This window comes from Amblyomma americanum, chromosome 10 (genome assembly GCF_052857255.1).
Source record: "Amblyomma americanum isolate KBUSLIRL-KWMA chromosome 10, ASM5285725v1, whole genome shotgun sequence".
Classification (NCBI taxonomy): domain Eukaryota; kingdom Metazoa; phylum Arthropoda; class Arachnida; order Ixodida; family Ixodidae; genus Amblyomma; species Amblyomma americanum.
Genome location: NC_135506.1, coordinates 12,576,417 through 12,604,265, shown reverse-complemented (window position 1 = coordinate 12,604,265; position 27,849 = coordinate 12,576,417). Strand labels below are relative to the sequence as shown.

The following is a 27,849-nucleotide window of genomic DNA, read 5'->3' as shown; positions in this document are numbered from 1 at the left end:
GACTGTGAGGCATCAATTTCTATAACGGATACGCCTTGCGGATTCCTCCGTAAACGTCTTATGTTACAATGGCACTGACGGAGGCACTTGCGATGGTGGTTGGTCTGCCGAACACGATTATGGATGTGATGAGGATGGTGTCTACAGATCACAAAGAACCACCCTGACTGAGTACTAGCGGTAGAGAGGCCAGTAAATGCACTAAATGGTTTTGCACTATGAAACCGATGGACCAGAGAACTGCTAAGATTCTTTGCTGAAGTTCCTCGTTTTCTTCAAGGGCTGAACCAGCAAAATGTGATCCCCCGCTACCAAGGCGGGTGGCCGCATTGGTATCAGCATCACAGCATCTATCGAGGAGAAAGCAGAGGAAAAGGGGAGGCGCCGTGAGTGGCGGCACCAACGGGACCGGCGCCCGCACCATCGGCCGCCGGGTGCGACCTCGGCCAAGATGGCTGCTCCACCGATGCTGGGGCCGCCGCCGCCGCCGGCCGACCGTGAGTGCGCCAGCGCTGCTTGAACACAGCAGCTTTCCGGAGGCGGACTAAGGCATATCCGTTGCCATCGGAGACAGAAACAACTGTGAATTTGGCAAAAGCTCGTTTAGATGCCTGATTCTATAGGAACATCGTTGGAGGCAATTCTTTAATTGCAAGCGGGAGCCGCTGAGGTTTCCACCAAGTAAAGAACCTAAGTGCACGAAAGGGATATTGTTGCAACGCTGAGATAGATAGCGGACAAGGAGGACACACAGCGACAAGTTTTTGACTACCGCCGAGCGCTCCGTTGCGGGGAGACCGTAAGCACCCTAACCTCTGGCCATGCTAGATTGCAGTACACTTCAGCATCAGCAGTACATTCACCAATATACCACGCTACCCTGTTCATATATGACTATTTATTTCACACTGGCGTATCTAGTTTGAAACTCGAATCGCGAGCTAAACTAACTTAACTTAAAGCTGACTTAGGCACACGACGGAAAATTTTCTTCAGTAGTATTAGTAAAATTGTCAGCCAATTGTTTGCCCATTAATATAAACCATCACAGGGCCGTCTATGCTCCTGTTGCAGAGACCACCATTCACCCACTGTCGTATTTCATCAATTGATCTCAGGACTCACAGCATCCATAATCGTCATAATAATCATCGCATCCATAATCGTGTACAAAATCATCCCGATTAATTTTAAGAAGACCATCACAACCATTATCCCCTAGTTATTATACCCACCCCATTCTACCTTTGTGCCTTGTACCTGGGGCTTGCGAGGAAATAAAAAAATCTGGAATAAATTTGAGGGTTAGCTGTATGTTCAAGCGCATGTTAAAAAAGAAATGTGTGCAGCGAGGTTACATGAAGAACAAGTCGCATGGTCACTGCGTCCTCTGACCGATGGACAATGGTCATGTGGCCTTTCGTGTAATGACGTCATGCCATGCGGACTACGACCACGGGATCTAGGATGGAGGTCTAAAAATAAACAATGGGTCTGACGTGGTGTGGCTTCAAAGTGCCGCACTGCGCATGCGCATGCAGCGGCCGCCATGGAGGAGAAGAAGCGAACCGCGGCCAAGGTGGTGACCACGCTGTTCCCCCGCATCCCCAAGGTCACCACCGTGCTGCTCGAGTTCTTCATCCGCCGTGAGAGCAAGGTGGAGCTGGCACGGGAGCCCCTGTCCCACTTCTGCCAGGAGGAAGTGGTGCTGGCCGCGCAGGACATACTAGAGAAGCTCAACCGGCAGGTCATCACCTTCCAGGACGTCAGGGACACGGCTGAGAACCTCATCGGTGAGGCGATGCCGCACAAAAACAGTAGATGCAAATGTCCACATGACTGTCTGGTCATGGTCGACCTGCAAGAAGCGACACCACAATTGTTGGCATGTAGCCCAATTTTGTGTGTAATTCTGAAGGGAATATAGTTTATATGCGTCAGTAAGGGTGGGCCCAGTGCTGACCTTTGCGGAACGTCTAGGAGCAGGATGACATTCAGAGTCTTTCATGGCTACTTTTTGGGCACGCCGAAAATATATGTCTGTACCCTATCAGTAACTGTATCTAGAAGACCAAGGTGAGGCACCTTTAGAAACAAAACTCAATCTTGGCTGGAGGCAGAATGTGTGTTTACCGTCGGAAAACGGGAAGTCTTACAACAACGTCAAGGAAAACTGAAGCTTCTGGCGTAGTGCCTCTATCATACTGAGTGATATCGCTCGGTATTTTCACGCGCAAAGAACTAAATTTTGAGGGCAGTTTCAGCTGAAGCTTCCGTAGAAGATACTTTCTCGCGGTTAACCGTTGTATCGTTTGTTCTGGATATCATTTACGTGCTAATCGTATACTGTCAAGAGTTAATAACGTGTCATCATACGTATAAGCTCTCCGTGTCCCGAACAAACGGTCCTGGTCTTCGGCCTTCGTCCGCAGTAGAGTCAGTCTTGTCTTCTTCCAGCCTACCTCAGGTCACAACAAGTTTCCTCGTCCCTGTGCAGGTCTGCACGCCTTGACTTATAAGAAGGCCCAGGACATCGCCAAGGATCTGGGGGACAGCATTCGCAAGCTGACCATCATCATAGGCGAGCTGGCCACGTCATTGGAGAAGATTTCCGACGTGCCGCCAACCGACTGGATGGGTGTCGGCGACGCCATCGTGGCCAAGACCGAGAGGCTCAACATGGCCGAAATTGCGCCCTTCTGGACATACATTCCCAAGATGGGCGACTTCCTCTCCGTGAAACTGCTCGGCGCCGGAGGATTCGGGTGAGGCGCGTGCATACCCACGAAGCTCGCGTGTCGCGAACCGTGTTGCTCTGGGTAAGATTGCGCTCTTAGATGTGGAGGTTGTGACCCCATGCACCTCACAGCTGCCAGGACACAGGTCTTAAGTATCATCTCAGAGAGTTGCTGCAGTACGACGTTCAGTAAGACGTGGGCTTTGAGGAGAGCTTAATAGAATATCATCTTACACTTCTCAAGAAGCACCAGAAATGAAGCATACTCGGTTTTGGGATCTGGGAAAAGAAAATGAGAACACATACGTACGCGCAGGGGTGTAGATCTGCGGCAATAGCCGCAGGGACTTCACTGAACCCGTTTCAGTAACTGCAGAGGAATCTCTTTTACTGCGAAACCACTGCTAGCCTTCATAGCTAGTGGCCTGCCCACCCACCCACTGCCATTCTCGATCAACCGCCCCACCCCAACCCTGCTCACCTTCACCCCCAAGAGCGCCATCCGCCACCTACCAAACTCCAGCCTTCGGAAGTGCCTTCTCGCCAACAACTAATCTTCCTATACCCTCCACAAAGCATCCAGCTACTACAAGCCCACGAAATGGAACGAAAACGCGATGGCGAAATCGAATTTAAAGATGCAATGGGGAAGCCAGTTTCCCCCCAGGAGCACAACCCTCCAGCCACCCCCACTTTACCCCCCACCTAGGAGGCTGCCAACCCGCCCACCACCACCCTTGACCCACCTCCTCCCACCTTCGCCCTCTAAAAATTTGTTGCGTGTGTGAAGTCTCAGCTAAGAGTAAGAGCACTCAGTAAAGAAAAAGCATCAGATCAGTCATCAACGGTAAATCCAACTGCCTTCGCAGTATTGTCGCATCGGATGCTTGATCATGCAGTAGTATTTACGAAGTAAATACTGTTGGCAGTCCAGTAGTAGGTATGAAGGCACTCAGCCATCGGCGAGTGGGAGCGGAAGGGAAAGGTGTCTAAGCCGTGCTTTACGAGCATGACGCCTGGAACGTGTGTCGAGACTTCTTAACGCGACTGCAGAGAGCCAGCACTTGACACGAGTACTTGACAGTCGTTATATCTCCGGCCATTTCCACCGCAGCGCAGTGTACAAGGCAGCGTACAAACCGACCAACCTGGTCTGCACGATAAAGCTGGTGGCGTGTGACCGGTTCCAGAGGCACAAGCAGGCCTGCATCGACAAGGTCGTCGCTTCCATCATCAAGAGCCCCTTCCTGGTCAAGTACTACACCTGCTTCTGCACTCGTGTAAGCATGCGCCTAGCTGCGCTGGCGGCAACTCTTTCTGGAATGAACGAAGTCACTGTGGTAATCAAGTGCGCAGAAATAAATAAGCAGGAAGCGATGCAGAAGGCCAGCGTTGGACGATGGAAACCCCTATTTTGAGGTAGACGCTGCCGTCACCTTCGGCCGCGGAATGTGCAGTGAAATAGAGTGTGAGTCTCGCCTGCACGAAGTAGGGTTGCTGTAGAGGGATCAAGCCGGAACGTCCATTGAATAAAGCTGGCGTGCGCACACTGGAGTTAAGATGAAACGCAGAAGGCGCATTCATCGGCGGCTTTCGCGTTGCACACAGCATCGACGAAGACGAAGCCTAAGCGCGTGTTAGGAAGAAGGAAGAAGGCAGAACAGGGAAGACCGTGCCTGACGTGTTCTTGCTGACGTGTTCTTGCTGGTGCTTGGCTTCGAGCTCAACTGTGGTTCCCTGGTGGTGCCTACGTGGTCATCTCTGGTGAGGCCGTTCTCTGTGGGGGATTTGGCCAGGTCTCAGGTTAGGTCTGTAGGCCAGGTTAATGTGCATTTGAGGGTGCGTTTGGCTTAGGTATGTCGCTGACCTCCCCAGGTGGAGGGACGGCAACCTGGTTTGCCAGCTTGCCCACCCAAAGCTTGCCGCTAGAAAATTTTCGTAAAAATGGAATTGACATCATCCCTGTGGCTTTCGTGCCGATCGGTGAGGGAACGATCAAGATGAAAAGCCCCAAGGTCCTTCAGCAGGAGCTAAGATCTCTCACTACCCACTACCTCCAGATCTCTGAGGTGCGACCGTTCGGCCGGAGAGGCATTGTTTGCAGGTCCGCTGACATTGATTGTGTCACAGACCTGCTCCAGTGCAAAATATTTCAGTCCTTAGCGGTTAAAGCCTTCATCCCGGAACAGCTCGCATGTTCCAAAGGTATTGTTCGTGGCGTGGACCCAGCATCTTCCCCGCAGGATATACTGAAGGAGTTTCAGGATGCAGGTGTGGGGGTTCTCTCTGTCTACCGGTGCAGTAGAGAATTCAATGGTGTGCGTGTTGCGACAGAGTCAGTTATCACTACGTTTGCTGGTTCCTCCTGTCCTTCTGAACTCAAGGTTTGGCCGATAGTGTATCGTGTGGACCCTCTGCAGCCCCGTCCTCTTCAGTGCAACAACTGTTGGCGTTTCGGTCACAGTGGTAAAGCGTGTAAGTCGGCGACCCGCTGCCGGGTTTGTGGAGAAGGGCATTCAGATGACAGCTGCGCCTCTGATCAGCCCCAGTGTTGCCTATGCAAGGGCAACCACTCAGCTGATGATGTCAACTGCTCGAAACGAGCCGACGAACAAAGCCTGCTCGATATCATTCAAGCGAAACGATGTTCGAGAGCAGATGCTTATGCACTTCTGGATCGGAGGGGTAATACATATGCCAGCCGTGCGCGAAGCTCTGTTGCTGATATACCGTCAAGTTTGACTACTTCAATAGTGTCCTCAGTAGAACAGGCTCTTTCTGTGGTGGTCGAGCGAATGTTGGGCAGTTTCACCGAGGCTCTATCTCAACTTGTTGCAGGCCAATCTCTGCCTACTGAATCACATGTTTCGGCGGCTACGCCGGCATCACTCCCGAGTGCTGCTAGTAAGAATCATTCCATGTCGCCTCCTACCATGCCCCAAGTACCGCCTGCCAACAGCGCTCCTGACAGTGTCGCTCACGTAGATCCTTGTAGTATGGACGTTGAAATGCTCACCACTTCCCAGAAGCGTCGAGCTTCTTCCTCACCCTCGAAGTCAGCTGTTCCGCAAGTCAAAGCAAAGAAAGGACCCCCCAAATTAATTCCCCAGACTGATGTGCTGAAGGAGGCTGTTGATGCCTCTTTAACCAGTCGATAATCATGGCGGGTCTAAAAGTTATGCAGTGGAATTGTCGCTCCGTACTTTCTTCTTTACCGGATCTTGAATTACTTCTTCATAAACATAATCCAGATATTGTGATTTTACAAGAAACGTGGCTCTCTCCACTTAAATCATTCACATTTAAAAAAAATTTCGTGTTTTCAGGGTAGATCGCGTTAATGGCAGTGGTGGTGGGTTAATAACTATGATCTCTACGAAAATATGTCACCGGGCATAAATCTCGCAGACAGTTATGCGTCCTGACTGTGAGTTGTTGGCGGTTGAAATCTCCCTTCCACAGTGCGCCAAAGTCACTATTGCTAACGTCTACTTCCCAATCGGTGTTCACAGGACAGACTGTTTGGACACCTTACTGAGCGGCGCAAACAGCACAGTCATCGCAGGAGATTTTAATTCGCACCACAGTGCCTGGGATAGTCGCTCTGACTCCTGCGGCCAGCTTCTGTGGTCCTGGATGTCAATGAATGCAGTGCGCTGCTGTAATTCCGGAGCAGTAACCTTTATGCGTGGAGGATCCCGTTCAATCATAGATTTAACATTAGCATCTCGTGGGGTTGGCGTATCTGCATGGTCAACTGAAGAATCAGGTACATCTAGTGACCACTTTCCAATAACCTTTTCTATTATATCCTCGCCTATCAGAAAAGGTGGTGCAACCATGAAATTTCTAAACCACATTATGTACAAAAAATTGATATCTGCCTCACTCCCCTCCATAGTTAGCTCAGGTCGAGCACAAAGAGCTCAGCGGACAATTACCTTTCTGCAAGATGCTGCTGAGAGTTCTGTATTCTCGGTGTGCACTACTGCTCCTGCCAGACAGCCGTCTCCTTGGTGGACGGAGGAGTGCGAGAAAGCTTATCGTCGTAGAAAAGCAGCCTGGAAAAGCCTTTCCTATAATCAGAGCCCAGCTAATTGGATAAATTATAAGTTCTTCTCTGCATGTTTCAAACGAACTGTTAAAAAGGCAAAGGAGGATTATAATCAAAATTTAAACACGTATCTCTCAAAACCCCAGAATAAGAAGGCTCTCTATAGATTCATGGCGCAGAATAACAGCTCTCCGGCCTCCAATCGCATAAGGTCAATGGTAATGTCTCCGCAGGAGGCTAAGCAAAACCTTGAACGCATCGCGCAGGGGCTGGCCTTACGTTTCCAGGTACAGAAAGCAGAACCTTTGCACACTCTCACCCCCAGCTCGGACTATCCTGAGGTCGACGTGTCGGAGCTCCTGCAAATTGTTTCCTCGATGCACTCTGCTGCTCCGGGATCTGACGGGATTACTGTGGGCATGTTAAAGATTTTAGCGCACGACTTTCCAACTCACCTTCTAGATATTGTAAATGCGTCATTGGAAACCTCTTGGATTCCTCACAGTTGGAAAATTGCGAAAATAATTTTACTTTTAAAAAATGCAGACAATAGATTTCAATTAGACAATATTCGGCCGATTGCTTTAACCTCAAATTTAGTAAAGCTAATAGAAAGAGTAGTACACAGTCGCCTCACAAAGCATGTTCATCATATTAACGGCCTCAGCCCCGCACAGATTGGCTTTCGTCGCGGTTGTTCCATATGGTCCGCGCATGTGGATCTCGAGAGCCGAATACGACTCTCAATGCGCCAGAGAGAAGTTTCGGCCTTGGTGACGCTTGACGTTGCGAAGGCCTATGACAGTGTGGAGCACACAGTCCTCATTAACAAGCTTGCTCAACTACAACCACCGCATTACCTCTACGCCTGGATTTGTGAATTTCTAAAAGATAGATTTTTCTTCTGTACAGACGGATCTTTTTGTTCTAATACCTATGGTCAATCAAGAGGTGTGCCGCAAGGCTCTGTTCTTTCTCCGCTGCTTTTCAACATATTAGTTCGGGACATCCCCATTCATCCTAACGTTACAGTTTATGTATACGCAGATGATATAGCTTTTTTCGCATCAGCAAATGATATTCATGTGCTCTACGGGTATTTGCAGGCATATCTGAATGCTCTTGAAGTCTGGTTGGACCAAATCAATTTATCACTTAATGTCAGCAAATGCGGCGTGCTGGTATTTCCACCCGACGCTCCTATGTACATCTCGCTAGCCTACCGCTCCACTCCAATTCCGCAGGTGGAGTCGGTTAAATACCTAGGTGTTACTTATGACCAAAATTTGGACTGGCGACACCATATTAAGAATAATGTTATTAAAGGGGAACGTGCACTGGGCCGTTTGACCCGAGTTGGCAATAAAAAGTTTGGCATGCGTCGTGACACGCTACTGTTGCTCTATAAGGCTTATATGAGACCGATTCTGGAATTTGGTTGCCCCTTGTTCTCTGGTAGCGCGAACTACAAGCTGCAGCCATTAGCCTTACTGGAAAGACGTGCCCTACGGCTATGCCTCGGGCTCCCAAAATCAGCTTCCAACGCTGTCCTTTATCTGGAAGCGCGTATCCCCAACCTCTATTCCCGCTTCCAACTTCTAACAGTGCGTACTTTCCTCAAGTCTTTTGACCCGGCCCCAGGCGTTAGTGTTCCAATTTTTGTATCCCAACCACACCTTTTTTTGACTAATCACTGGCCACGTTATCAGCTTCCGCAAGTTAGGTTCACGCAGAATCTGTTAGCTCCGCTTCAGGTTGATCTGATCTCCTTGCAACGAGTTGCTGACACGCAGGCTGATCCCGTCTTCTATTACGACTTTATTTTCCCGTCCCATGCGAAGCATATGCCCGCACATACCCTAAATGGTCTTCTTTCTGAACACCTACAGAATTTTCCACATCATACTGTTCTCTCCACTGATGCCTCCGGCAGCTGTGAGAAGGCGGCGATTGGCATATATTCGCAGGATCTAGATTGGAGCTACTCCGTTCGTATCCCTGATTATACTCCTATATTCTTCGCAGAGTTTTTGGCCATTGGTTTGGCTCTTCTCAAAATTCCCAGACATGTCGCACGGGTTCTTATTCTCACAGACTGCCTTTCAGTTATTGTCTCTCTCCAAAATTCGGAAAAATCTTTCTTGACTCGTTCACTTAGGTTTTTTGTTCCGAGCACAGTGCGCGAGATCCGTTTGGTCTGGGTACCTGGGCATTCAGGCGTCTATTTTAACGAGGTGGCTGATTTATTGGCAAGGTCAGCTCTCAGCGCACCTGTAATATATCCCGTCCCTCACCTCATTCTGTTAGCAGCTTCACGTTTCCAGCGGTTCCAACATATTTCAGCCACTTTGAGTGATCCGTTGCTGAATACCGTGGACTTTCAACACCTAAAGTACCCATGGAATATCCGGTGGTGTAAGTCAAGGCTTTGTGAAGTGTCCATGACGCTCCTGCGATGTAGAATCCCTCACTTAAACTTGTACTTATGCAGGTGCGGGTTCGCTGCGACAAACCTTTGTGTATCATGTGGGCAAGTTGAATCAATCGATCATTTTCTCCTCTCTTGCCGGCGGTTCGCGGTTCAGAGAAAGCAATATCTGGAGGTTCCTCTTTCGAGACTAGGACTCCCTCTGTCTCTTACAGTTCTTCTATCGTTCGGTGCGAGTGCCAAGGGATTCCCGTTAAGCAGTGTATGCGGCTACCTTCACGATTACATAAGTGCAACTAATCGATTATCCTGTTAGCTATACACAAAATTCTTTCGCATGTCCAAAAAGGCTAGATTGATTCTATTCCGGATGACTCATACCTCTTGAATTCATTTTATTTTTCCCAATTTTTTTTTTTATCTTGATTCAGTCTTCTGACGTTTCCTTCCCCGCGCAAATGCTTCATTGGCATTCTACCCTATACCTTGGCCAATCCCCCCACGTGGGTATGTGCCATATTACTTGAGGAGAAGAAGAAGAAGAAGAACTAGAGAAGAGAAGGAAGATCATACCACCAAGGCTACGGTTCGTGCTTTCTTTTCGTTGCTGGTATCACTAAATTTCGGTACCCTATGTAGAAGAGCTTGTGGCTTGCGCAGGAGCTGAAGGGAGACTACAGCGTGTTGTCATACTGGAGCTACAGGGCAACTGGCCCGAGTGAAGCCAAACACTCCAGGAAGGAGGAGGGGGGGGGGGGGGGGCTAAGGGAGATAAGGAGAGGTACTGGCAGCGTTAGATGAGTACAGTGTGTGCTCTGTATCCGCCTTTGCGGACAGTTGGGAGAGTGGGCTGTGTCACGCCATCCGAAGCTGCAGAGCGTTAGTGGGGTAAGGAGAGGGCTAGTTTGAACTTTGCAAGTGACGTGCAGTTTTTCTGACCTTTCGGAAATGTTGAGCTCTTTGCTCTTTATACGTCGTGTTGATATGAGCAGAATAAAATCCGCTCAAGAACAAGCCAAATCAGGACAGGTCAGGAGGAAATGGCTAATTGGAGAGTGGTGGAGGAGGCTTTTATCCTGTAGTTTGCCGTGCTTACAACGACGACGATAATACCGATAGGCTCTCCACAACTGCACCTAAAGAAGCACTGGCATGGGTCCTCACGTTTAGTATAAAGGGACGTGAAACTGAACTAGTCAGTGTGTTTATAGAAGGGTACGACGAGTGCAACGCTACAAATGTGAGATGACTCAGCGCTCATGTATGCCAAACTATTGACTCGCTTTTGTCAGTCTTGGATCTTCCAAGAAAATGATGCTCATTGAGGACGCATATGGAAGATGCCAAAAAGAGAGTTTCTTTATTTATCTATTGCTGAGTGCACAATTTGTCTCGTCGTGTCATCCTCACACTTGACTTTGCTCTTTCTCCGCTGAAATGCGCCTATTCTCGGAGCTCGTGCTTGAGCACTTATTCCGTAGAAGACGAAGTGGTGACGTGTCGACTATCTGAGGAACAGCAGGTGGGTCTCGCCACTTTGGCGCACGTGAAAAGAGGCGCACCGCTCCTCCAGGAAGCCTACATCACCGTGATGGAGTACATATGCGGCGCCGACCTGATGCGGGTGGTGGACAAGGCCGTGTACCTGCCCACCGAGGAGTGCCGCATCGTCATGGCGCAGCTCATCCTCGCCCTGGAACACATGCACCTCCGTGGCCTCCTGCACCGGGACATCAAAGTATCCAAGTGAGTGAGCGGTGCACGGCCTAGGAGTCCTAGTTATGTGCAAAACTGTGAATCGCGTTTTTGGTGCTATAGCTTTGTCATGTAGCTTTATCAGTTTTATCATGTAGACCCACATCCTCGCAAAACATTGTTAATTATAATCATATTTCGCAAGGACTATACACTTCAGCCATTGTTATTCCAAAGTTCAGACAAATTCGCCCCGGTAAAATAATTAGAAAGAATGACAGCAGCGCAAAAAAGGGGGGACAACGGACGGAGAGTAGACAAAAACGGGCGCTGAAATTCCACAATGTTTATTGCGAGCGATTCATAAATATATACATGCTGTCCGAGCCAAGGGTTATCGTCTGCGCGTTCGCAAATATGCCAGCTTATTGTCTCAGGCGCCCGTGTGCTGTGCGATGTCAGTGGACGTTAAATATCCCCAGGTGGTCGAAATTATTCCAGAGCCCTCCACTACGGCACCTCTCTCTTCCTTTCTTCTTTCACTCCCTCCTTTATCCCTTCCCTTACTGCGCGGTTCAGGTGTCCAACGATATATGAGACAGATACTGCGCCATTTCCTTTCCCCAAAAAAAAACCAATTATGAAGGCCATGCTGACGCAGATCTCCCCAAGTGTAGATACCCGTTCAGATTCTACAATTTTCTACCTGACACGTGTTTTGCTATTCTTAATAACAGAAGTGTTTTCTGGCTCCAGCGAACATCCTTTCCAAGTCAGACGATCATTTGGTAGAAAACTTTCAAAATCTTTACCTTCATGCGTATTTTTCACATTCTTATCGTGCTCGCTTAAACTGTTGATAACACATCTGCCAGTTTCGCCAACGTGCACGTTTCCGCACCTTATAGGAATTTGATAAACTACGCCTTCTGGGCATTCGGTAAAGGGCCGCCTGTGTTTCTTGCCAGAGTAGCGTTGCTGGGTTGCCTCTGGGTCAAAGTTTCTTCGGAACCTGGAGGAAAATTATGGATTGTTTTTGTTTGCAGCCGTAGTAGCACTTTTGTGGGTGGTAAATTACTAATTTCATATTTACTCCACCTTTGGGGTTTCTCTAAACACATTAGGCTAAGAACTAGCCGTATTGAACGGTAGTGTGAGACGACACGGCCCGAGAAAACTGGGGAAATCGGTAGTGACCCACCCTATTTTGCACGCATTTGTAAATATACGTTATTCATCATTACGTGTCATGCAGTGAAGCGTAGCTGCTTGTTTTTGAGACGGTAAGAGGACAGCTGCTCAAAAAATGTGTGCCGGCAGTTCCAAAACTGTTTTGTGTTGTTTACTAAGTGTTTCGACGTCGATTTCAGTACTTCGCCCTCGCAGAGGCTATACTAGCTTTTACACCAAGTAATCCCGCTCTTATAAGGCTCTAATGTTAGTTGCTACCTCGAGAGTAATAATAATGCTTCATAGAAAAACGCAGTGGTGCATGGTAGGGGATTCTAAGGTTGGCTGTAAGGCTGGCGATGGAATCACTTAGCGGACCTTCGCGGCAAAGTAGTGTGGAATAACTTGAGGTGAATTGCAGCTGGTAACACCAAGACCTTGTCTTTGCCCCAGCATGCTCATCATGCCTGGTGGAAGGTGCAAGGTCATCGACTTCGACACGAACAAGGTTTGCGTCGGCCACTGTAAGCTTGACTATCTTCATCACATTTTTTTGTTAAAATTCCAGTCGCAAACTTCTGCCTGCTCACAACCTGGCGAAAGTTTATAATCGCGCGAGAAGTGGAACAAAAGCAAAAATTGAAAAGTTCTTGGCAATGTCAGCCTTCGACGCGCCTGGTACTTACTTCGTTTTTTTTTCATATATTATAAGCGACGGAGAAAGTTATACAAATAGGAGCACGCGCGTTCGCTTTGGATAAGGGTTGTTATTATATATGGCTTAAGTTATGGAAAATAAAATTATAGGTGTAACGTTAAGAGACAGGGAGCGGGTGGAGTGCGTCAGGCAACAAACGCGACCTAGTGACATCCTAGTCGAGATCAAGAGGAAGTAATGGGCTTGGGGATGGCATGTAATGCGAATGCAAGATAATCGATGGTCCTTAAGGGTAACAGACTAGATTTCTAGAGAACGCAAGCGTAGCAGGGTGTGGTCGAAAGTTAGGTGGGTGGCTGAGATTACGAAGTTTGCGGGGATATGGTGGCCGCAGCTGGTTTAGGATACGGTTAATTGAATAGATATGGGTGAGGCCTTCACCCTGCAGTGAGCGTAGCTAGGCTGGCGGTGATAATGGTGATGATTATTATTATATATGGCTACTGCGGAAGGGGGTGGAGGGGGGGCAAACACTTGTATAGAAAGCCGAACTTCGTGCGCCGGACTTAGAAAGAGGCCGCTGAAGCTGCGGAGACTAGAAAGGCAAAACAAGACGATGCAGCTGCATCAAGCAGCTGCTTATGCTCATATCTGGACTATTGGTGTTATAATTAAATGCCGCATGAAGAGATCGGAGCACGTCCAGAGCACGCAGCCCAGGCGTTCTAGGTAAGCGTTTTGACCTCAGTACGGGCGAACTATAGAGTTCACCTCACCGAAAAGGTGCGTCATCACAGCGTCTCGAAAAACTCGGCGTGCGTTGACCGTGACGAAGCATGGCCAGTCAGCAGCTGGAGTATGACTGAAGGCAGGTTGCTTAAGGGGCATTTCCGCGCTAAATAAATTTGCGGCGGTACGTACCGGTCCCACAGCGCTGTATAGGTAATTTCTTTGGTTGCCAGTGGTCACGGGTCACCGCGTTTCCTGAGCACCGCGCCGAACCCGGTACATATTCTACGATGCAGTTTCTAAGCGTGTCTGCAAGGGATACTTCGCCAAGACGGCGTTCGAGTTCCACGACGGCGAGTCGGCGGGCACCATTCCGTACATGGCTCCGGAGATCCTCAAACGGCGGCCGTACGGGCGCGCCTGCGATTGGTGGTCGGCGGGCGCCACCATGTACAAGATGATGACGGGCCGGGTGCCCTTCCGAGGCGAGACCAAGGAGGAACTGACGGACAAGATCATCAACCAGCCGCTGAAGTGGCCCAAGGTCGAGGAGCACCCGCACTCGGCCACGCCAGAGGCCAAGGACTTTGTCTTCAAGATCCTCAAGAAGAACCCCGTCGACCGGCTGGGCTCCACGACGTACGCCGAGATACGGCAGCACCCCTTCTTCGCCAACTTCAACTGGAAGCGGCTGGTGACCACAAGGGACCTGTGCAACATTCCGGCCATTGCAGAGTGCATGTCCCGGAAGAAGGACGGTGACAAGCCGGAGCGCCTCAGTGAGTTTCCTGCTTGCGCGGTCTGCAAAGCTTCGCATTGCTATTCTTTCTAGACTGAGTGATCCCCTTGTTGTCGAAACAAGGCGATGCACTGCCAGCAAAAATTATAGCCTATATCGCTGTCAAAAGTACCTCCAGACGAACTCCTGGTCGAAGAACCTCCACAGCAAGCACACCTTCTTCCCTTCACAATACTGCTCGCACTTCCCGTCATGCAAAAACGCCCAACACACTCTATGGGGAACCTGCGCTGAAGTTTGCGGTGCCGATTGCAGCGCCATAACACACTGCCTAGCGAGAAGAGCAAGCAGTTTTGGGTAGTACTCTTAGTACTTTCCCGCGCCACCTTCAGGCGCTTATTGGCGTGAGCCTCCGCGCTCTGTCGAAGGTGCACGTGCCGTGCGTCAGCTATCTGGGCTACGCCGAGAGAAGCTAGGCAATGAATGCTGTCAGCCAAACGCGGGTATCTAATCACGCAGAATGTGTTCTCGCGTTTGCAGCGGCCAAATAAGCGGCTGAAAAAAGCAGTTTTGAGTCACCGAATGGAACAATTGCAGTGCCACCTAGATACCTAAACGCATCGCTAAGGTAATAAGAGCTAAGCCACTAGCTAAGAATATGCATCCTGCTCACCACGAGGGGAGAAGGGCTAGGGCAAAAGCTCTACACAACATATACAACCAAGATGAACATGCAGTATATGTAGATGCCGCAGAATATCCCCAGAAACAAGCGTTCGCACTAACGGCGGTGGATACGCAAGGTAAACTGATAGTCTCCGGCACTACCATAACGAAATCCTCGGAAACGGCAGAAGAGGCGACAGTCGCCCTTGCTATCATTAACACAGAAGCTACTACCATACTCAGCGACTCTAAATTTGCCATACGCAATTATGCGAGGGGCAGAATTTCTCAGGCAGCAATGAGCATATTGGGTCGAACCAAAGACTTAGACAGAATTATTGAATTGATATGGGTGCCGGCTCACTCGGGGAACCCTGGTAACGAAGCGGCACACAAAACAGCTCGAGGATTCGTCAGCCGAGCAGGGGACGCTGTCGTTTCTGAGAGTTTTTCGAAGGACGGCCTATCATCTTTTCACGATATTACTAATCATTTTAAACTTGAAAGGAGGATATTCGCTCCTCCAGACAAAGCCTTTAATAAGGAGCGGGAGACCACTTGGAGGCGACTCCAGACGCGATCCTTCATGACGCCTTACCTGTTGTCAAAATTCTACCCCGGTGAATATGACCCTGCATGTACATTATGGGGTGATTTAGCCACTTATGATCACCTCTTGTGAAATTGTAAAGAGGAGCCGCCCCCGAAATCTCTAATACAGGTTCCTACTCTCGAGCAGTGGGAGGCCGTGTTGGTCAGCTCAGACTTGGGAGTTCAAACCCGGGTCATTTAATGGGCTACCCAGGTCGCTGTCAGCCGTGGACTGATAGCCACCTAGCACGGATCGTCTGCATTCTGCCTTTTCTGACGAATTAAATGTTTTCCAATCCAATTGGCAACGCAGGTTCCCCATACCACTCCTTGAATGATAAGAGGGCAGCGCGACAAAAAACGACACGGAAGAAAGAAGAAACATTGAATACAGGACGGGCGCTGGCTGCCAAGGGTTTATTCTGAAGGGACCCAGCACATTATAAAGCCATTACGTAGACCACGTGTCAGTCAGGGAGCCAATGAAGCCCCAAGGCAAAAAGCAAAAAAGAAGAAGAAAAGCACAGTTCTGTCATCTACACGGCTGATAATAGTGAGGCCAAAGGGCGGTGTCAAGGAAACCAGTCACGGCGGGCAAGCATGCCAAACGCAGTAAAAACAGTGAAGCAAAAGCTGAGTCACATTCCTAAAACAAATAAAGCTTATGCAATATTATACAAAGCAATGCTATATTGCAATATGAGTTAGCTTTTGCTTCGCTGTTTTTAGTGTTTTTTGCTTTATCGCCCGCAGTGAATTTTGTTTTCTTTTTTGTGTATCTCAAGCATTTCATGCTTAATACATAAGGTGAAAGATAAGATAAATAAACGCACCGCTTTCTTTGTTCTTATCTAGCCCTTGATGTCTTCATTTGCACTAAGGAAACTGAGGTAGCAGAGCAGACGTTTGGGCAAGTTGGTGTGGATTCATGATTACAAAAGCAGCTCACACTTCGAGAGAACATAAACAACAAGAACGGAGACGCCACCAGCGCTGGTAGTGTCTCCCTTCTTGTTCTTTGTGTTCTGTCGAATTTTGCACTGCTTTTTTCTCGTCATGAACTGAAGTATCTAGAAGAGATGGGAATCGGGCGGGCCTACTTGTCGCCTAATTTATGGCCCCTCTCGTTCGTGCCCAGCCGTCAGCGCCACCAGCAACACTCGTAAGAGGAAGCTGCTCAAGATCGAGGACATGATGGACGTCGAGCCGCAGACCCAGCGGCCCCTCTACACTTTCTCCTCGCCCAGTTTCAAGAAGATGATAAACTTCGTGAGTGGGAGACTAATGAGCTTCTGTGGGGGCCTTTGTAGCTATACCTCGGACGGAGTTAGTAACGCTTTTCTAATTAGTATGTACGTAACACGACCACAATAACAGGGAATGGGACCAGGAGGCCATCACGGGTCGTGTTTTCTATCTTGTTTATTGATACCTTGGTGTGGGCTAGTCGATTATCATCTTGAGTTTCTTAGTCGTCCTCGCTTTTTCCACATGCGTAATGCTTTAAGATATCTACCGTGCGAATGTCTTAAGGACAGCAGTCCTTTTAGCAAAGAACATGGACCAACTGCGATGGTCCTTGAGGGTAATGGAGTAGATTCCAAGAGACTGCAAGCGTACCAGAGGCACCAGAGTCAGGTGGGTGGATGAAATTAGGGAGTCTGCGGGGATGAGGTGGTCACATCTGGCGCAGCACAGGGTTAAGACAGGGTTAATTGGAGGAATACGAGAGATGCATTTGTCCTCAAGTGGAGTAGTCCGACTGCTGATTATGATGCACTGACTAGTCCAACCGAGCCACCGCCTAGGATCTGCATCAGGGACCTACAAATTCCGAGGATCTCGAGCGTAATCACGAAGGATTTGTCGGCCAGCCACCATTGTTGACCTGCGGCTTCCTCTGCAGGCCAAAACGCAGACTGGCCCCGTGAACCTGAAGGAGTCCTTCTTTAACACAAGCGGCGGCGACTCGGAGGAGCTGGACTACAAAAAGGCCTCCGACACGGACGTCAACGTTGGCATCAGCGGCTACAGCGGAGGTAAGTCGCACTGTTCTCCGCCTGTCGCCTGAGACGCATCAGTGGTGCATACAAAGGCCGCTCATCTACTGGCCTCGACCTGCAACCTGTCATCTGCCTCTATTAGGTCGCCTGATGTGAGGCGAGTCTCTCAGAGACGCATAGCCAACCATAGCCACTGTCCGCTCCTCTGACCCCACCGACCCCCTCTCCCCCTCCAAGCTCTGAACCGTGTCGCACTACATGCGGGTGTCACGTGACGATTCACTCCTGGTGTCGACACCGGCGCACTGGACCGGTCTCGGCACCAGGAGAGTGCATCGTAAGGTGGTTCCCGCATGCAACGCAGCACGGTTCGGAACGTGGAGGGGGTGAGGGTGAGTTACTATTGTCCGCAATAGTACATTTCTGATATAAAAAGACTTTTTTAACTGTGACGGTGCATGTTTGAAGGTGCGTCGCAATGGTGTCAGCACCCGGCTAGCCTTTGCCGTTAAATGCTCTATATGAGTGTTCCAGGACACGGTTCTCATAAAAATAACGAGTTAGTAACGCCTGTGGTGTACAGCTTACCGAAGGCCCTGCAAGGCTGTTTATCGAAGGCGCTTGCATTTTCGTGTTTAATTTTGTTGGCGACAGTGCTCTGTTTGTCGAAGAGCACAGGCTACTATGTCAAAAATTGCATTTAATTCCAAGCAGTGCGATGCGGCACTCGAATAATAATAATAATAATAATAATAATAATAATAATAATAATAATAATAATAATAATAATAATAATAATAATAATTCTTTTTTTGGGGGGGAGGAAATGGCACAGTATCTGTCTCATATATCGTTGGACACCTGAACCGCGCCGTAAGGGAAGGGATAAAGGAGGAAGTGAAAGAAGGAAGAGGTGCCGTAGTGGAGGGCTCCGGAATAATTTCGACCACCTGGGGATCTTTAACGTGCACTGACATCGCGTTAAAGATCGAATGCTCGAAAAAGATTCTGGCGCGGAAAAAGATTCTAGCACTTTGTTAAGCCTTGTCACAGTAATGATTTGGCACTAAGCACTTGCGTCGGAGCGCTTCTGATGACCGAATGCGGCCTGTCTCCTTCAGCCGGGGCGTCGGCTGACAAGTCGATAACCGCCAAGGAAAGAATGGACGTGATCCTCTTCCGAGTCAAGAGCCTCGGCAAGTACTGGAGCTTCGGCATCAGCATTGTGGAGTGCATCGGGGAGAATAACAAGAGATTCTTCATGGTGGAGGTTTGTTATCAGCTCGCTGTTTGCACGAAAGCCTTGGGGCATTCATTCCCTCTTACGCACACTTGCAACGTATGAATCCCAAACATCCACCCAACTGTGCACCGTCAAAAGGTGCATGTGTGCTCGGTGCACCCATTCGAAAAAGAAGACACAAATATAAGGGTCTGGAAAAGAAGTTTTTAGAAGCATTATGTCCTGAAGGGCGTGTCTTTTTACTCCTTAGAAGTGTTCCTAGTGGACAGGCGTGTAGGAAAACATTCGACGTACGTACGACCTCACCACTCAAAACGCATCGCACGGCGCAGTGCCTCTTTTCGAATGAACTGAAGCATCTGAGACGAGTTCCACCAATTTCTGTGCGTCTATTTCGACGACTTAAGTGATCATTAGCATTTACCCGAGCGCATCCATACGTCTACACATGCACGAAATCTGCACAATTTTTTTAGAATGGTTCAGGCGGTAGAAAAAAATCTCCCTGGTCCGGGACCTGAATTTGAGACCACCGCATGTCAGGTGGTCATGCCTACTTACCAGTCTGCCTACCAGTCTATTCGAATTCTATTTCATTCTGATTCTTCTCGTCACTGATTCACGGCTCGGCTACCAAAGGGGTCTGTAACTCCGAACAGGTGAATGCTATTAAAAGAATAGAATTGCAAGAGATTGTGTAATACCGGCAATTCAGTTAATTAAATGTTTTGGTTGCACTGCTGACAGTACATTGAGGTTAAAGCAGGAAAAAACCGGCTGCTATGAGAAAACAGTGCTCACAGAAGTAGAGGATAACTCTTGCCGTCTGTAATCGGTAAGGAATTATTTTCAATGTGACGCTTAGCTATCTATAGGAACAACTAAAGAGCATAAAATGGCGAAGCTATATGAACTAGAATTCAAGTAACCATGGCTACGGTACCTTTCTAGAACGGCAAACGCTCAAATACAAAAATTACGATCGTAGTTGAAGTCTCTTTTGTCTGCTGCACTAGGGTTTTTATCGTCTAAGGGACAAAATTTAAGTACTCGCGGAGCATACGTCGACCATCTACCGCGCCTCTCGCGGACTGGTGGTCGTTTGTGAGCTTGAGCAAGCACACACACACAAACACCACGCGCGCGCGCGCCTTTAAAAGGTCGCATACAAGCATAGATACAAAACTGTGGCAGAGAAGCCTCCGTCCGCTAAGCAACGTTTCGATAGTTTCGACACTTTCTCAGGGCGAAGACAAGTCAAGCAGGGCCTATCCAAAGACAAGTAAAGTTTGCTCCAGATGACGACTGTCCTCTTGTTGAAACTATATCGAAACTTTGGTCAGCGGACTCACGGTTTACTCCCGACTCTTGTCTTGTCGCCGTCTGGGCGCTACTTTACTTGTCTTCACCCAGACAAAGATAAGTGTCGAGATGAAAGCCTCCGTGCGCTATAAGAATCTTCTACAAGAGGGCCGTCTTCATCTGGACGAAGGAAAGTCAAGCCGGGCCCAAACGGTGGCCAGTTAGACACTGTGCTAAATGTTCGCTGTCATCATCATCATCATCAGCCTGTATGTCTATTGCAGGAGAAAGGCCTCTCCATATCTCTCCAATTATTAATACGAAAGCATTATATGGATATTTCGGTCAGCATAAAGTTTCTGCAAATTTTGTCCGCACGATTATGTCGTTCTGTGGAGATAAATGTGCAAAAGTTTGGCTGTGTTAGGTAGTGCGTGAGTAGATCTTGAAACGGGAAAAGTTTTGTTGATTAATTGTAATTAGATAATTAACTAAACTGAATTAATGAAAATAAATGCTATGTTTGAAGCAGGTTTGCTTGACTGATTCGATCAAACACGATGTGAATGCGTGGGAAGGCTTACTTATGTAAAAAATGAATTAAGCATAAAAATGAAATAAAATTAAATAAAAACAAAATTTTAATTACAAAAATAACAAATAAAAATTGAGCAATGGAGGAAGAAAGAGAGGAAAGGAAAATGCTCTCGCATTTCCGCTCCTAAGCGGACGTAAGTGCCATCCTGTAATTTTTCAAGGCACTTATTTTCTCTGTGCGCTGACGACGCCGCGCAGAAAGTGAAGAGTGGCAGTCCCGCCGAGGCGTCGCACGTGCTCGAGGGTGACGTCATCGTGGCGGTTAACGGCATCGACGTCGCCGAGTTTCCCATCTCCGAGGTGAGGCGCCGCATGCAGGACTGCGGAGACCAGCTGGTGGTGACCGTGCTGTCGTCGAGCGCCTTCCGGCTGCTCGAGTCCCGCCGCGACTGGGACCAGATCCTCAAGGCGGCCGGCCAGGATACCCTGCAGGTCCGGGCCATCAAGACCACTTGCGGGGGCAGCGGCAACTACGGCTTCAAAGTTTTCGAGGCCAAGGCTTGGAACGAGGCAAAGAAGGCGCCCGTCCACTGCCACCTCATCCAGAAGGTGATCTTCTGTCCTCTTAGCTTCCCGGTTTGCTGTCTTCGGCAATGTACATAGCTGTGCCCGGAAATAATTCCGACGTTTATATCGTATACTTGTTGTCGTCGTGGTATTTCCGTCCGTGACTGGAGTTTTAAAAAGAATCACAGAAGATGAATGTGATTCATGCGGCAAAGTATGCGTTAGCATTTGTGCTCCCTCCGGACGCAGCAGCCGCGTCCGCAGACGGGTTCAGACCGTGAGAGCGGCCGGCGTGGTACAGTCCATCAGTCATCGTGTAAACACCGTACCCCGGCTCCACTCCCGATCCAATCGACCAATCAGTCGAACACGCAGTACCACTCCCCTCTCCCTACTCCTCGACTCTGATTGGCAACCGTGGTGTCTCTCGCCACCGATCGCCTCTCATCTTCCCTCCCTCTACCCTATTGCACATTCTCCCTTCCTTTCTCCCCTGAAAGCAGAGAGAAAGAGGTTATCCCCTCTCCGCTTTGCTTCATGCCGACTGCGGCTTCACACGCCAAAGCCAACGCCTGACACTTTTCGCGATACTGGGCGCTCTAATGCTAACGCATTAAAAAACACGGATGCCGTTCAACTTAATTTCAAAGATTATGTTTCGGCTTCTAGCAGGAAGTTTTTGTTTAAAATCTTCACAATTTATTGTAACAAGGCCCCCGAGCTAATTGCCGAAGCGCCATCTTTTGAATCAGCTGGTTGGTCCCACCCGATACCGAAGCGCCATCCACCATCCAACCACCTAACTATACCCTCTCAGATGCGCCGCCACCTACCAATCCACCTTCACAAGGCCTCCACCCACTGGAAGCCCTCGCAGCAGCCGAGCAAAAAAAGCAGCACAGAAATTTAATTCAGACGCTTCTCTTTAGAAGCATCGGCCTCCAGTCACCTCCCCACCGCACTATCTAGGAGGGGGCGCTGCAAGCAGCCGTCCCGACCAGACGCACGTTCGCATCGCTCCGACTGTTTGAAGGTTTTTGGCCCGGACGTGATTGGGCTAGGCTCTCAAAAATGAACGGGCCACCGCCATTGTGTTCCTCGCAACCTGTGGACAACGGTTTCAACGCTTTCGCTTCGAAGACTACAACAAGAAACCATCCCGATACATCGGATACGCCTACCGCCGAATCCGCCAACATGGCTCCCGGGCAGCCTCGGCAAGACGTTGCGGCAACATCGCTCCGCAGCGGCACAGATAACGCGGCGCAATCTATCGCTGTGCTTGGCGCCGACGCAAGCATGACGGATGAGGATTCCAGCCAGGTGGTTGCGGCGATACCCGCCTCCAATCCCTTCTCTGTTCTTTCCACGGAAAACATGCCTGGGACTAACCCTTCTCAGGTAGGATCTTGCACTTTCATTTTCTAAATTTACTAAGCGACCTAGGATGGCGTTAGGCGCTCCCCAGATGAGCGCAAGAAAACGCCAGCTTTGTGAACAAACCACAGGCCGTAAAACTTGACCGCTCTCAGGCAGCTGTAAATGCTCACTACGCGGATGCGCATCTTTGATCGCCGGGCTCTGCCTCGGCGCCCATAGTCACCACATTGGGCAGAATCGATTACTTTGCTTATAATTACATTTCTGAAGAGGATGATTGACTGCGTGTTAGGCGAAAGAACAAAGCTTAGCTGCCTATTCAACCAGTGTTAAACAGACTGGGATAATTAAGCTAACATCGCGTTGACAACTAGGCACACTCCCTGCACAGTGGCAGCATAGAGCCATTGCCGATGATCGTGAAAAAATTCATTTTCACTCAAGCTTTCAAGTACGACCTCTTGAAAGAAGCGATCAATTTGCAGTCGTCATATCGCATACGCGTGCCAGGGATCACCTTCTCGGAATACAGTCTCTCTTAATTACTAGAAAGGCGACACCTATACAGGCTCATGAAACCATTCGTCCCGGCCACATCCGCGGTGTCATACATGCGTATCGTGCCAACGAGTTAACAAGCGAACAGCTCATGGCCAACCTCATCTGCTATTCGTGCAAGATAACGCCAGGCCCTTGGGCAAGAACGGAGCAGCTCTCATGACGTTTGAGGGCTCCAGACTTTCTCGAAAAATCCCTCTCTACAGCGTAATTCTACCGTTAACACCTTATCACTCGAAATTTGTCATTTGTGAAATCTGCCACAAAATGGGGCACAGGACAAATTCGTGTCCACTAGTCGACCAACGTCGATGCTCACATGGCAACCTCGAGGTTTATCCCGCAGTACCACTATGTCGAAATTGCAAAGTTCACCACGTAGCCACAGACCCGAAGTGCCCTGATCGGCGACAGGCTACCGAAACCCTGAAGAACGGCATTGTCCGCCGTATCCGAGTATCGCGATGAAAGGAGCGCAAGCAACAAGCCGAGCTTCTACTTAGCAACCAAACGTTGTCGATGACTGGGCACAAGAGTCCTACCAGCACACAGCAACCAGCCTCGGAGCCAATTGTGCTTCTTAATGAGGTTCTCCATCCAATACAAAGTAGTAGTCGTTAGCGAAAACACGAGGCAGAGAACATAAAACTAGAGGGCAAGATGCATACAAACGCTCCACACAATCTGAGGGCATTAGTCTAAGATATGCTGTTCCTTTGCCTCTGACAACAACTTTCGAGCATCTTGCGCCGGAACCAAAGCAAGCACGCATACATCAGGCTTAGGCTGAAACTCTCCGTGGTACACAACACGGCGCAGAAACGCACTTTGCGAAAGGTCCCCTAGAGAGCGGTGCACTTAGATCAGCTCAAGCACATTATCGAACTGGTCACTGCTGATGTGATCAAGCGCATGCTTCTACTCTTAGGAATGCCGCAGGTTTCTCCGAATCAAGAGCCCGGAATCGGGCACACATCACCTTCACTTCCGCGCACCTTCCAGTTTAATAATGGCGGGCATTAGCGCGGGACCTCATGACATTTTTGCTTCGGACTCTCCTATATGATTCTTGCAACACAACTGCTGGTGAATCCGTCGCAAAACAAGCAGAACGTCAGAGGATGCTGTCCATCATGCCAACGCTTCCTCTAGCTATCCTACTTCAGGAGACTGACACTAATAGGCGCAATCTAATAGGTTACAAACCTTACTGCAGCCCTTTCATAGAGTACCGATGTCGTGGGCCAGGATCGCGATCTACGGCTCCTGTAGCCAATGTGCAGGCATGCGTTCTTGTTCTCTCGCGCGCTGCCCACACCGAGCTTGATAGTTCTGCGTGGTGCACGCAGACGCAGGAGGTAGCGGGAGTGGGCTCTACTTTAGACGGTGGCCAACAAGCCTTGGTTTTTTCAGCTTATGCAACATCGTTGGGTACTTCTACATATCGAATGGATATATCTTTTTTGGAACACTTTTCAAGGATACATCCCCAGGATCGCGTTATTGTTGGGGGAGACTAACGTCATGCATACTAGCTAGGGATATATATCATCGCTCAGATGCTAGGGGAAGACACCTGTGGCAGCCATTGTCAAAGCCAAACTGACCATCGCTAACGAACTCACGCTACCCACTCATTTTGGCCAGCACAGAGGTCAACAAGACAATTCTCCACACCTGACTCTTGTCTCCCATTCCAGTGAGGTCCTATGGCCACGGACTGGCAATGATCACTATCCCGTGGTGGTGTCATGGGCCCCTCGAGGGCGAAAATCACTACAGCGGCAACAACGCCATCGAATAGAGGAGCACGTCTCATGGGACGATTTCCGTAGGATGTTCTGTGAGATGAACGTTCCCACAAGACGAGACGAGCTCATTACTCAGATAAACGATGTCGAGAAGAAAGATACAACGAAGCTTTCAGTCAAATTCGATGCCCCAAAGCCGGACTTCCACCGTTTGAGTCTGTGGAATCGTAGGATTCGTGCTCTCAAGGCGCATCGCCGATCTGGTCGGACATCCCATCGTGGGCGCGCTCTCACTGGCATTACTCAAGAGGTCGATCAGTACACTATGCTCCTCGCTCCTTGCAGCTACCATGTTTACACTGATCCGCAAGCAGCATACATCGCCTGCCGTGCAGGGGGAGCAAACTATCCCCTTCTTAGCACTATTGAACAGAAGCCCGTCGCCTGCGAGAGGAGGGTTACACTGTAGTTATCATATGGATTCGTGCACACGAAGGATTCACTGGGAGCGAGAAGCCACACCAGGCAGCGCGCGCCTGCAACTCTTTCCGCACCTTTGCCTGGATCCACACTCGTTTCCGCTTCTTGGGCCCCGCTGACATTGCACGTCCGTAGTTTCCTCCTATGGATAGGGCCGAGGCATGGCAGCGCGCACAACGCTGTCGCCGCAGCGTACTGCAGCACTTGCAGTTGGTAAACCCTGAGCAACTATATCGCCGCCCACGTAACACATTCCGAAGGGGAGAGGAGATACTTCTTAGCCGAGTCCAGACTGGCCAGCTTCTGTCACTAGCAAGGTTGCACTTCATAAACCCGCACTTATACCCGACCTCAGTGCCCGGCACTCCCGGGCAGAGTCACGGCCGAACATTTTCTGCGGCGTTGCCCTGCCTTTGACGCGGTGCGGGAGAGAGCACTTCAGTCCCCGGGCGGGCACCGACCTGTCACACTGCAGGGATGGATAGATCCGTCATCGCACATCGGACCATCGGACGCACTCCGGCGCTGGCGGGCTTTTCTTCAGTACCTCAAGGAAGGCTAACGGCCTGGCCGTTTCTTCGCGGAGCCGACCTCGGGACTATTCCACTACGAGGAAGAAGCGGACACCCGTCCTCCACCCTTACTCCCATGAAGCACCTTATTTCTGCCGCAAGGTTTTGACCTACTGAATGCAGAAAATAAAGACGTATATATATATATATAAAAAACTCTAGGAGGCTGCCAAATCTCCCACCGCCATTCTCCGCCCACCTTCACCCTCGATAAAAATTATGTCACGTGTGTAAAACCTACGCTTAGAATAGAAACGTTCAGTAAAGTAAAAACATCAAAGTAATATGGAATGCAAATCCACCTGCTTTCGACATGATCCTCCCGTACTTTTAACGCGAAAAAATTGTCTGTCGTCGGCGTTGGCAGCGTTAGCGATCTTTGAAGCCTCGCAACCGAAGCGGCCGGCACCGGCAACCTGGGTGGGCCACCTAGGTCACGTGACCTTGTGGCGTCATCACAACCTTCCCACCGGATTGTGAGAAAACTGACCACCGTGGCAAGTGGTAGTTAAATTAATGAAATTAAGCAGGAAATTAAGAACACTCATGGTGGCACAAGCCCCACCGTTTGCAGCATCAGCCATCTCAGGGCAGTGGCGCATCGCTTACCGCTGCAACACTGCTCCAGGAATGGTATGAGTTCAGTTTATGGGGTTTAACGTCCCAAAGCGGCTCAGGCTATGAGAGACACCGTAGTGAAGGGCTCCGCAAATTTCGACCACCTGGACTTCTTTTACGCGCACTGACATCGCACAGTACACGGGCCTCTAAAATTTCGCCTCCATCGAAATTCGACCACCGCAGCTAGGATCGAACCCGCGTCTTTCGGGTCAGCAGCCGAGCACCATAACCACTGAGCCAACGCGGTGGCTTCAGGAATTGAATGAGGACTCCTAGCGATGTACGATTGAAAAGTAGGGAATGAACCATTCCGCATATATGGGCGTTATCCCATTAACGCTTTCGCTATACATACCCCCAAAGCGGAGCTTAATAAATGTCCCCTCCAGTTTTTTTCTTTGTCTAGTTTGGTTTATGGCGTTAAACGTCACAAAGCGACTCAGACTATGTGGGGGCGCGTTTCTTTGCCTACCCGGTGTTTTATGTCGCAAATTACCGCAGTACGTTGAACGGGTCGACTGTGCGTGCGAGCACGGCCGTCAGCGACGTTTCATTCGCTGTCGCGCAGGTGACCGAGGTGCAAGTCGTGAATCCCAGCAAGCGCATCTACCCGGGCGACGTGCTTCTCATGGTGGACGGCGTGCCGGTCGAGAACATGGACCAGTACGCCGTCAAGGCTGCCATGTGCAAGGGTGCCAACGAGCTAAACATCACCATCGCGCCCATGTCGCCGCTGCGGCTCAAGAGGCCGTCGTACACCCGGCTGCACGAGACCGTGATGACGGACGCTCATGTGCCTGAGCCGTCGGCCAAAGCCAACATTCAGGCCATGCCAGCGCGTTAACTGTCCCTGAATAGGGCCCGCGGAGACAAGACATACCGACAGGATGTCTAAGCCACTGAAAAACACCTCATCCTGTGTGTGAAAGAAAATTAACCGGGATTAGACGACACGCAAGTAGGTGTGGTGGGCCAGCAGCGCCCTTCCAGCAGCAAGCTAGTTGCTCCTACGAGGACACGCAGGTCACCGAGAACATCTCATACATTTAACTGAAATTTAATGACACGTAAATAGGTGTATGTGTCGAGTCAGCGTTGATCTACTTGCAATGCGCTTGTTGTCCGCTGCAAGGAAATGTGCGGAGAAAACTTCTGTTACCAGGACACTCGGGACATTGAGGACACGCCATCCTGTGGGCGTGTTGTGCGGAAGAAAAAATTAATCGAAATTTGACGATACACAAACGTGGGGCAACCAGCAGCACAAGATTTATTGTTCAGCGGCTCAATTTTCCCCAAGCGTGTCACACTTCATCGCTTGTTCAAGAGCACGAAAGAACAATCCTTGGAACCAAGAAGACGGCAAGC

General features: G+C 49.6%; 1 protein-coding gene across 1 annotated transcript; it reads left to right on the top strand.

Annotated features, from left to right (window-relative positions):
• Window positions 1–360: 360 nt before the first annotated feature.
• On the top strand, window positions 361–27,839 carry LOC144108776 (microtubule-associated serine/threonine-protein kinase 2-like). Its single transcript, XM_077641952.1, has 12 exons — window positions 361–497; window positions 1,542–1,793; window positions 2,498–2,765; window positions 3,852–4,017; window positions 10,793–10,965; window positions 12,538–12,608; window positions 13,768–14,250; window positions 16,606–16,736; window positions 17,374–17,506; window positions 18,592–18,740; window positions 20,811–21,161; window positions 27,050–27,839. Exons 1-12 carry the CDS (start codon window positions 452–454, stop codon window positions 27,323–27,325), a joined length of 2,499 nt encoding a protein of 832 aa, XP_077498078.1. The 5' UTR covers window positions 361–451; the 3' UTR covers window positions 27,326–27,839.
• The last annotated feature ends 10 nt before the right edge of the window (window positions 27,840–27,849 follow it).

What these genes read in the sequence shown, in the direction of transcription:
- LOC144108776 (XM_077641952.1), top strand. Translation starts at nt 452, where the DNA reads ATGGCTGCTCCACCGATGCTGGGGCCGCCGCCGCCGCCGGCCGACC. An exon ending in TCAAGAAGATGATAAACTTC is followed by an intron (nt 16,737 to 17,373) that starts GTGAGTGGGAGA and finishes CTTCCTCTGCAG; the next exon opens with GCCAAAACGCAGACTGGCCC. An exon ending in CATCAGCGGCTACAGCGGAG is followed by an intron (nt 17,507 to 18,591) that starts GTAAGTCGCACT and finishes TGTCTCCTTCAG; the next exon opens with CCGGGGCGTCGGCTGACAAG.